The following is an 11,473-nucleotide window of genomic DNA, read 5'->3' as shown; positions in this document are numbered from 1 at the left end:
GGGGCCGACATAGGGGCGGGGCCGACATGGGGCGGTCCAGGGGGCGAGGCCTATATGGAGGCGGGGGGCCGACATCCGGGCGGGCGGTTCCGGGGGTGGTTGGGTGGGTGGGGCCTGCTGGGCGGGGCCGAGCCTAGGTGGGCGCGGCCTCCGCCCCGGCCCCGCCCCTTCCTGCCAGTCCGCGCAGCGTGGAGGAGCGGCGGGAGCGGCGCGGGTACGCGGTGCGGGTTCGCGTGGCGGGTTCGCGTGGCCGCCGGAGATGCTGGGCGTGGCGGCAGGAATGACCAACAGGTAAGGCCGTGGCGGCCGTGAACCCGCAGCCGGAGCCGGAGCCACGTCGGCGGCGCGGCCGGCCCCTCCCCGTGCGCTGACGGACGGGCCTGCAGAGCCGGCGGCCCGAGTGGACCGCGTCCCGGCCCGGCGCTCCCCATGCCCGGCGCTCGCAGCCCGGCTCGGGTTGCGAGAGGCGTCCGTGAGGGCGGGGACGTATCAGGGCTCGAGATTTACCGAATTAGAAATGAAACTGAGACTTTAAAGGACATTGACTCATTCATTAAACGTAAAATAAGTCTGTGATCTCAACATACATAACGCATGCTTTATGAAAATAGCATTTTCCTAAACAAAAAATTAGTGTGACGAGAGCCCTGCTCTTACATTTTGCATATCTCCTAAATGTCTGCATTTTCCTGCCTGCTCTGCTTTCAGTCCATTGCGGTCCGTTTTGGTTGAAGTCTGAAGAAAATCTGCTCCTAACCAGACGGGTGGTTGGAAAAGGGATCAGTAGTACTTCAATAGCTTTTCACGTAGTTGCGGTATTTTTCGTTATTACTCCAAAACTAGGCAAGCTTAATGTTTCTTAAAGATTAGTTTGATGTGGAGTCTGAAGCCTTACAAGGAGGTTTTCACTCTCCATGACATTAAAATTCACCGTCTGCCCTGAAGTTGGAAGGGGCTTGTGCCCCGTTGTAACATCACCCTCATTTGGAAAATGTTGATTCACTGAGTTAGGCAGCCCTTCCAAATGTTGACACATCTCTTTATACAGCATCACTAAATAACATTTCTTAATATCACGGCTGATCTCCTTAGAAACTCTCTAAGTTTGAGAAGCTGTCAAACTCCAGGTGGTGGATACAAGTTTTCCAACATTCTAATTTTCAGTTGAAAGCTTGATTTTTATTATTGATAGGAAACTCTTGTCAATTGTTTTCTTCAGAGTAACAGACTCACTTTGTTTAGTTTCAAGAAATGTCTGCCAAGTGCAAGTCTAAAAACCATAGTTTGTTATTCTTTCTGGTAAAAATGGTAGACCATGAAAAAAAGCATCTAATTCAGCCGGCACTGGATCACACGCGTGCTTTCCCTGCAGACAATCGTCTTACTGTGGTATGCAGCCCAAGTGCTTTGTTCATCACAAGAAACAGAATACAAGGTCAAAGTTCGAGATTTAATAACAGTAATTTGTATTGCTTCATCAAGGACATTTTTTTGTTTTTAAAAAAATTTATTGAAAATTCAATCAATACAAAATTTAAAATATATGTAAGGTATAAAGGATGACAATACAGTGTATACAATATGAATTAAGAGTAGAACCAAAAAAAAAAAAAGAGTATAACCCTTTCCTTTTAAGAGCCTTGGTCGTCTCCTGATCCCATCCCATTCCCATCCTGAATTTTCCCTTCGCAATCCCTTGCTCTTTTGTGTGGTATTAAGCACATTCATAATGTTGTGTGGCCATCGCTGACATCTGTCCATCTCCAGAACTCTTTTTTCTTGCGAAACTGAAACTCTGTCCATTAAACAGCTTCCCATTCCCCTGTCCCTCCAGCCCCTGGTCTCCCCTGTTGTATTTTCTGTGTCTGATTTAGACTATTCCAGGCTCCTCATATAAGTAGAATCATCCAGTCTTTGTCTTTTTGTGACTGGCTTATTTCACTCAACATAGTGTCCTCAGGGTTCATCCATTTTGTAGCCTGTGTTAGGATTTCCTTTCTTTTTAAGGCTGAATAATATTCCATTGTATGTTTATACCATTCATTTGTTTATTCGTTCATCCTTCAGTGGACATTTGGGTTGTTTCCACCTTTTGGCTATTGTGAATAGCGCTGCTATGAACACGGGTGTACGTTTTTTATTAGAAACTTTTATTGAGAGAATTGTAGATTCACATGCAGTTGTAAGAAATAGTATAGAAAGATCCAGTGTATCCTTTACCCAGTTTCCCCCATTGATAACATTTTGCAAAACTGTAGTGCACAGCCTCAGCCACAATACTGATAGTCATACAGTCCATTAATCTTGTTTAGATTTCCCCAGTTTTACCTGTAGTCGTGTGTGTGTTGTGTAATTTTATCACGAGTGTGGGTGTGTGTATCCACCGAGGTCCAGATAGAGGACAGTTAGTGCCCTCACCCCAAGGGTCCCTCCTATGCCATTTTCCTCTGTGTCCTCCTCTGCCTGCTCTTTAAACCACGCATCCATTCAGCGTCTCTAAAATTTTGTGATTTCAGAAATACTGTATGAGTGGAATCATACCGTTCTTAACCTTTTGGGATTGCGTTTTAAACAAGTCAGCCTAATTCCCTGGAGACTCGTCCGGGCTGTTGTGTGTATTGTAGTTTCTCCTCAGGGTGGGTGTATATAGGACGGCTTAACTGTCAAATGAGGAACAAATGCAGGACATTTGGGCTGTTTCCGGTTTTGGCTATTAATAATAAGGACATGTGGACGTTTGTGGACAGGTTTTTGGTGTCACCATAAGCGTCCCTTTCTCTGGAATAATTGTCCAAGAGAGCAGTGGCCGGGTGCATGGTGATTCCATGTTTCGCTTTCTCAGGAGCATGGACTTTCCCAGAGCGGCTGGGGCAACACCGCTTTCATCAGGGACACCGAGAAGGGAAAGGGGTGTTCTTTCCCTGCAGGTGCCTGGGGGTGAGGCGCTGGGTCCCATCACCGCTGCCCCTGCCTTGATTGGTGCTGGGGGCTGGCATTGGGCCCACGGCTGCCTTTGCACCGTCAGTGAAAATGCCTCCACCGCGCGGAGGGCCCAGCATCTTCCCGGAGCTTCTCAGCATTATTATGAAAACACTTTTCATCCCGGCTTCTTGAGAAGGTCTGGGGCCCCTCCGGGGTTTCGAGACCACCCTCTGAGAACTGCAGTTAACATAACCTGAGATCATGGGGGACATGCAGATATTTGGAGTACGTAAAAAGGGAAATCTACGAAGAGTTTCCTTAGAAATGTGTGGCAAATGCTTGTACTGAGTGCTTTCTAGTTGGAGGGAGTTTTAGTGGGACTTGAAGAACCAGTAGGGGAAAAGCAGCTTTTGCCCTGAAGGATTTTTCCGGGCACGATGCCAGCGTGTTATGAAGAGGGTGGTGTCCTGGCAGCGAGGGTCTTCGTAGGTCTTCAGTGCTCTGCCTGTTTGTGCGCTGAGGAGATCGAGCACTTAGTTTAAGGACACTGATGAAGACTTGGTAGCGGGAAAGGTGCCTCGGTTCTGGTTTCCGTGTGCCCTGCAGGCCTAGGGCTGTCAGGACCGCTGTCTTGACTGTTCATCGCCCCCCTTGCCTTTGGGGTGACCCTGAACCACTCCTGGACGCTCTTTCTCCTGCAGTGCGTGGCCTTCCCTTTCCTCCCCGAGGGGACCTTCCTGCCCTCCTCAGGGTCCGGGGGCCTGCAGTGGGGAAGGCAGATCCAGGCCGGTGATGGAAGCACAGAGCTTTTACCCCAGGAGCCTCAGTTTTCAGTAATCTTGTGTCTGTTCCTCAGAAGATCATGTAAATAAACCTCAGCGTAGGTCACGTTCTCAACTAGGGCTGCCCTTAAGTAGAAGGAAAAGCATCTCAAACTGCTGGTCGATTTTACATTTCTCGTTAATTGTGCTTTAAGCTGTGGTTTCCTGCCTACAGAAATGTCATCTACATTACACGCTGGCCCGTGGCCAGGTTGTCTTCCAAAAACTTTAATTTTAAGATACTAGAGAAGCGAGAGCTGGGGTGCCCATTGCCACGTTCCGTGGACCCTCCAGCAGCTGTGGTTTTACCCCTTGTGCGACGACCACTCATCTCTCGTTTCACCTCATCAGACGTTTGCATGCAGGAGCTCACGGGAGAGGGGGTCACGTTCCCGCATCCTTTTCACGTCGGAGCATACTTTTTGCCTTGATGAGTCCACAGTGACATTCTGTGTGTGGGTTGGAAGGTGCAGACACAGCTGGCCGTGGCCAGTGCATCCCGTGGGAGGGGAGGGGCGCGGAGGGTGGAGGGTGAGCTTGGGCTGGGACGCGCAGGAGCGACGTAGCTCACCTGAGGTCACGTAGGGCCCCATGCAGCAGTAAGAAAGAATTCAGAAAGATCCAGTGTATCCTTTACCCCGTTTCCCCATTGATAGCATTTTGCAAAATGGTGGTGCGCGATCCAAGCCACAGTATCGACGGTCATGCAGTCCCTCGATCTCACTCGGATTTCCCCAGTTTTACCTACGGTCCTGACCCTGGGACATCCCCATAGGCTGCAGACGCCCAGGTGAGACCTTGTCTGATGTATCTGAGCCCCATGAACATGGTAATTCTGGAAACGTCTGGATGAAGTATCAGATGTTGCCCCAGAGCTAGTGTATCACAAAGGTCCCGGATGTCAGCCTCTTTGAAGTGGATTCCTTTTGTGAAGCGCGTCCTTGGGGACTTGGGGTTCTGAGGCCCTCGTGCTAGTGACGGTGGTTCTTCATCCCCGGAGGCCTGGGTCTCCTCTCCTCCCCGTGCGCTGTCCCCACAGGGCCAGCCCGAGAGGCCTTCCTGCTGGTGCACCTGTTAGGGAACAAGTCTGACCATCCGCACAGACAGGCCATGAGGTAATTCTCACGGGGAGAGTGGGAGTCCTCGTGTCGTGTGTCTGTTTCGACTCCTGAGGCCGGGCGCATAGCCAGGCAGCACAGGGCCCGCCTGGGGGAGCGTGTGGGCACAGCTGGTGGTGGAACTGGGCCTTGGTGGGTCCTTCTCCTTCTCGACCTGGTGGATGCGGCATGTGGTTCTCAGGTGCCAGGTGGGTGTGGCTGCAGAGATTCCCAGGCGAGTGGGACGCGGTCCCAGCTCGTGAGAATCTTTCAGTTTGTTGTCATTCATGTCGGTTCCAGATTCGCCTAAAGCATCACGTTGGTCATGTCCCCCCTCTTTTCAGAATGTTGAGAAGACTCCCGATTGCCTGTCAAACAAGGGCCAAACTGCCGCGCCTGGAGTTCAGGCTGTTTGTCACCTTCCGGCCTGTCACAGGCCCCTTGGTTCTGAAAACATCCGGTGCTCTCCCATCACGGGGCCTCTGTCCACGCGGCTCTCTTGGGCTGGAAAACCTTCCTCTCCTGTGTCTTGTCTGCAGTCGGGGCAGGATTGCCTCTGGCCCCTGGATACTGAGTTCCTGCAGTGTGGACTGAGGTTGTGTGCTGGGGGCTCAGGGCTCAGAGCTTGTGTCTTTCCTCCCAAAGCACTTTGGCTTCTTTTCGGGTAGTTATCAACTTCTGTTTTATGTTATAGTTACTCGTATAGATATCTAATCTTTTCTGCCAAATTGTAGGCTCTGGAAGTAAAGGAACATCTTCATCATGTTTGTTAGACGTCCAAGAAAAAAACAAATGGGATTTAAATGAGCTTTATTTCTCCTTTTATTCCTTCATTCATTAGTGAATTGAAGAGTCCAGAGCCAGCTCTTCTGAGTGTCTGTGACAGTGCTTGAATAAACTCACAGAACTTGGGGTAAGACGAGATGGCCTTCACATGTGTTTTAACTTAACTCTGCAGGCAGAGACCCAGCATCCACGGACCACTGGGAAGAAGTTCAAATGATGTCATCCCTGTTTAGATTATTTCATTTCATGGCTAGGCTGCTCTTTTGGAAACTTTCTTAGTAATAACCATCTTTTATTAATGACCTACGATGACACAAGTACTTTAAAGGAGTTAAACATCTGTTTCACAAATCTGACACGGCTGCACTTTGAGGCAGGATTTTTATGCCCATTTTACAGATGAGGAAACAGCACAGGAGGTTGGGAAGTCCCCGCGTCACAGGGACAGGGTGAGATGAGCCGAGGTTGATGCTGAGCTGTGCCCCCTCCCCGTGGCCCCTCCCCAGGTCTCTTCCCCGTGGCCCCTCCCGTTCAGGCGAGGCTGTGGCTCCCACTTCCCCTCGCTTTCAAGGCGTCCTCTTTGTGTGGTTAATAGTTGCTCCCCGAGCATGGCAGCTGCGTGGGAGCTACATCATCTCACTGCGGGACCGTCCTTCTTTCTGAACTTGGAGGGTCCCAATCTCACTCTGGAGGCCCAGCAGAGAATGTATCAGGTGAGATCACGTTCTTCACTTAAATTTGGTGTCTTTGTGTGTGTGTGTGTGTGTACATGTGTGTGTGTTTGTTTTCATTTTGAGCTCCTGGCTGTGCCGCGCACGTGGTGGCGACCTTGACAAATCTGGGGACCGATGTTCCAGTTCAGTGCAGGTCTGTCCTGTGCACTGTCCGGGGCTGTCAGCCGGGGTGTGTGTAGTTACGATGCAGTGTGGAGCTCGTTGTCTGTCTTGTATGGGGGTTATTTGTGTCCAGGTACCAGAGGAGAAGTTAAAAAAGTCTTTGCGAAATTAAAGGAGGAACTGATCATTTGTCACCAGTTATTATAGCTTTGCTGTCATTAATGTAAGACATGGGCCCCAGGCAGTGTCTCTTGAGCCCCTCAGGAGGTAGGGACATGCCAACCTTCAACCGGGAGCCCGGTTTACTTGGCACGTCATGGGGGAGAGTCAGGAACCAGGTAGAGTGTGGGCTGCAGACCTCCCCGCACGGGGGTCGTGCCAGTGCAGATGGGCCAGCCTCATCCCCTGCTTCTGGGGAAGAATGTCATGAAGTCTGTACTTTTAAACTTGTTTTATTTTTAATTTAAAAAAAATTTTTGGCTGCGCTGGGCAGCATGCGGGATCTTAGTTCCCGGACCAGGGATCGAACCAGTGCCCTCTGCAGTGGCAGCGAGGAGTCTTAACCACTGGACCACCAGGGAAGCCCCTAAACGTTTTTTAATGGAGAGTTCAGACATAGACACAGAAAGTAGAATAATGTGTCCCCATGTCCTACCTTAGCTTTAGTCCTCACTGCCTGGCGTGACCTCACCTGTGACCGAGGCCCAGTCCTGTCCCTCTGCTCTGCCCTGTGTCGTATCCTAGAGATTTTATTTATTTTATTTTATTTTTTTGGCCTCGCAGCATGTGGGATCTTAGTTCCCCGACCGGGGATCAAACCTGCACCCCCAGCAGTAGAAGCAAGGATTCTTAACCACTCGACCGCCAGGGAAGTCCCTAGAGATTTTAATAGGTATCCTAAGATGGTAAGGACTCTTCTAGAAAAGATTTTTAAATATAACTACGTCATTATCCCACCTGAAAAAGATTAGTACTATTTCCTGTATATCATCAACTGCCCAGTTAGTGTTCAATTTTTGTTTTATCTCAAACATTCACTTTATAGTTTTTTCTGAATTGGGATCTAAATAAGGTTCATACCTTTTGAGAACTTGATAAGTCTTTCAGTTTCTTTTAATATATAGGTACCCCTTCCATCTTTTTTTTCCCCCTTCCTGTTCTTGTGATTTTTTTTGTTGAAGAAACGGGTTCCTTGTCTTGAAGAATTTCCTACAGTCTGGATTTGGCAGGTCGCATCCTCTGGGCACAGTTTAACTTATTTGTTCCCTATAAAGTGTATACATTGATTGTTGGATCTAAAGAAGCAGTTCTCAAACTTCTTGGTCTCAGGACCACTTTCCACTCTTAAAAATTATTGAGGACCCTGAAGAGCTTCTTGATATTTGCTGTATTTGAAATTTAATCAACCTTTTGTATGTTGACATAAATATTTTGTGATTATTTTCCAAAGAAACAAAATAATGAAGAGTGGAGTGGCTTTAAAATACTTTAGACGTATAGAGAAGAGTGGCTTTAAAAATACTTTTTGGGCAGATCTCGTCAGTGTCTTAATGGAAGACAGCTGGCTTTCATTCTTTTGTAATACTTCACGTCCGGTAGCTTCTGGAAGACTGCACAGTGACCCGTGAGAGGAGAGTGAGAGGCAGTTGCCGTCTTAGTGTTGGTGTGAACGTGGCCTCGACCTGCACGTCTTCTTGGAAGCTGCGGCCCAGAAGCCTGAGTGGGCTCCCACACCCGTGACTGCGTGAGGGAAGGCGGTGGGTCCTCCCGTCAGGAGGCGATGATGTTGGCAGCTGTGGATGGTCAGGGCCCTCGATCAGACCTTTTCTCTAAAGGGCCACGTGGTAGATACTGTCACCTTGGCTCAGCTGTGCTGTTGTAGCGTGAAAGCCGCTGTAGACAGCATGTAAGTAAATGGGCACAGCTGCTTTCCAGTGACCTTTTAACTACAGACACTGAAATCTGAACTTCGTAGAATTTTCACATGTCGCAAAGTATTAACCTTTAGATTTTTTCCCAGCATTCAAACTGTTAAGAACCTGGGAAGAATGGATCAGGTGGACATTTTCCTATTCCTCCCACTAAGCACAATAAACGTGGACATTATGTATAAAACAAGCGTAAGACTGTGAAGTGTGGGGAATTCCCTGGCAGTCCAGTGGTTAAGACTCGGTGCTTTCAATGCCGTGGGCCTGGGTTTGATCCCTGGTCGGGGAACTAAGATCCCACAAGCTGCATGACACGGCCAAAATAAAAAGTTCTGAAATGTGGAGAGCAGAAGGCAAGCTGGCAGGGACCATGGGGCCTGATGAACAATGGGGTGATGAGTTGTCTGGGTTTTCTTTTTACACTCATATCCCCATTTTATCCCAGACTCTGGCCGTCTAGAAATGCCAGCAGGTACAGACCAAAAACATGTCACAACGAAGACTGTTCTCTGTGGGACCAGGAAAGACAGTCTAACAAGAAGAAAAATGTTTAGACAGTAAATGCTCGACTTCAACCAAACACCCAGAAACAACTGTGGCCTCACCCGCACTCACGGCAGAGTGGGGAACAGAGCAAAGCCTTGGGGACCTGTGGGACCTTGGAATTCTGAAAGCAGAGGAGGAAGCGCGTGGGGTGGAAAAGGCCCAGAGGAAATAATGGCTAAAGATTTCCGCAAGTTGGCAAGAAATGTAAACCTACAGATTCCAGAGGCTGCACACACCACAAATAGGATAAACCCAAGAAATTTCAGGCCAAGACGTATCATAACTAAGCTCCTAAAAACTAAAGACATTAAAAAAAAAAAAAAAACCTTGAAAGGGACTTCCCTGGTGGTCCAGTGGCTAAGAGTCTGCGCTCCCAGTGCAGGGGACCTGAGTTCAATCCGTGGTCAGGGAACTAGATCCCATATGCCACAACTAAGAGTTCACATGCCACAGCTAAAGATCTCGCGTTCCGCAACCAAGACCCGGTGTAGCCAAATAAATAAAGAGATAAATATTAAAGCAACAACAACAAAAACCAACCTTGAAAGCAGCCAGAGCAAATGGACACCATTCGTTTATGGGAAGAAATTGGAAAGACAATAGGTTTTCATCAAAGACTCTGGAGGTTAGAGGGAAGCGGCACAGTGTTTTTGGTGTTGGACTCTTACATCTCCAGAAGTGGGGGACTGAAAGGCCTTTTATAAGGACCCTGCAGATCTCAGCTCCCTCTAAGCTTCTGTTAGAAACACAGGCTGGCTTCTCCAGATGCAGACTGTCTGGCTGAGACCTGCAGTTGTTTGGATTTGAAATTTTGCATGGAAAGGGTGTGAAGCCCCTCGGTACCTCTGGAGTAGAGCTCAGGACGGGTCTTGGAGCCTGTGTCTGAGCTTGTCCGGGCTGTGTGTGTGCTAGCCTCACGTCACAGGAATGTTGACTGTTGGTGATGACTTGGGCCTTAGTAACGATTGTCCTGAACTTCGTCTGTGTGTGCAGAGCTTTGGGGTTTATGAAACCTTTTGCCTCGTCCCCCAGTCCCTACCTTTCCAGCCCCATTTGTGATTCATCCGCCCCTTCCTTCCCCCAGTTCCCTAGGAGAAATGTGTTCTGAGAACTGTTTGAGGTTAGGACACACCTTTTTCTTTTGTGTCTTCAGGTTTTTACATACCCTGTTTCCCAGCGTTTTGTGCCTTGTGAGGTGTTCCGTCCTCTGGGTTCGTTTCTGGAGTCATCTTTTCCATGCTGCCTTGGCAGTCCAGCCCTGTTGTTCCTCCTCCTCCCTCCCCAGCTCCCCTGCCGGCCCCATGCACCATGACCCTAATGGTATAAAACCTGCCACGTCACTTGTGAGGGGTGATTCCCCAGAGCTCCACCCTACACCCCACTCCCTTCAGAGGTGGTTTCTTTCTCTCCGTTCAGCCAGTGTCCCAGGATCTAGCGACAATGCCTGGCGCCTCTTAGATGCTCAGTAAGTAGGTGAATGACCAATGAGAATAAATATGAACATCCTTGGGCTTCCCTGGTGGCGCAGTCGTAGAGAGTCCGCCTGCCGATGCAGGGGACATGGGTTCGTGCCCCGGTCCGGGAAGATCCCACATGCCGCGGAGCGGCTGGGCCCGTGAGCCATGGCTGTTGAGCCTGCGCATCCGGAGCCTGTGCTCCGTAACGGGAGAGGCCACAACAGTGAGAGGCCCGCGTACCGCAAAAAAAAAAAAAAAAAAAAAAATATGAACATCCTTGCTTTCCCATGAAGAATCGGAGATTTGGGAATTTGAAAGATGCGCTCAGGGTAGGAAGCTGACCCAGGAAGGAGCTGGAGCTTGAATTCTGGTGACTTGATACCAGGGATGTTGGTTTTTCCAGCTGGAGCATCGGCCCGTTGGCGCTTCCGTACCCCTGCCAGCTCCGTGTTACCGGGATGAAAAGAGCTGTGCGATCAGATGTTACCATGGGAAAGAGCCTGTGCTCAGACCCCAGCTTCGCGTTTACCCGCTGCGGGTGGCCCGGCTTGCCTCTGCCTCGGGTGCGGAGTGAAGGGAATAGTGCTGGTCACGGAGTTAGACCAGTTTCCACGTGTGACACATCCAGACGAACGGGGCCCCGCACGTCACGCACCCACCTTGCTGGTTGTCCGGAAAGAGGGAGGAGAGGAGGTTTCCTGAACACGGGTGAACACGTGACCACTCTGAGCTCACAGGCCCGGGGGCCGCGTTTTGCGGACTTCCCACCTAGATGGTTAACTCCTTAGGGTTCGGCTGATGTCGTGATGCTGCAGTTGAAGGCATTTCCTGTCTTAGCTGCCGCACTTCTGAGAAGGGAAGCTTCCTCTTCCTCCGTGACTACTTGGTAACCCGGTGGAACCAGGTGACAGGTGATGCGCGCTGTCAGGTGACTCGGTCCAGGCCCCTCTCCGTGTCTGCTGCTGCCCCACACTCACGCCCTGAGCCTCGTGCTGGACGGGGGCCCTGCACGCGGACGAGCACGTAGTTGTGGTGCCCGTGATCGTCGTGCTCCCAGTCCACGAGGGCTCGGTTGGGGCC

General features: G+C 49.9%; 1 protein-coding gene across 1 annotated transcript in view; it reads left to right on the top strand.

Moving 5' to 3' along the window:
- The first annotated feature begins 209 nt into the window (after positions 1 to 209).
- The window catches only part of LIMS1 (LIM zinc finger domain containing 1), a 93,541-nt gene continuing 82,277 nt past the window's right edge, over positions 210 to 11,473 (top strand). The window contains exon 1 of the mRNA XM_065891422.1: positions 210 to 291. Coding sequence (XP_065747494.1) covers positions 260 to 291 — 32 coding nt within the window. The 5' untranslated portion in view covers positions 210 to 259. The remainder of the gene's footprint in view (positions 292 to 11,473) is intronic.

Source organism: Phocoena phocoena, chromosome 14, assembly GCF_963924675.1.
Source record: "Phocoena phocoena chromosome 14, mPhoPho1.1, whole genome shotgun sequence".
Lineage (NCBI taxonomy): Eukaryota > Metazoa > Chordata > Mammalia > Artiodactyla > Phocoenidae > Phocoena > Phocoena phocoena.
The sequence above is the reverse complement of the archived record's forward strand: the minus strand, read 5'-3'. Positions and strand labels throughout refer to the sequence as shown.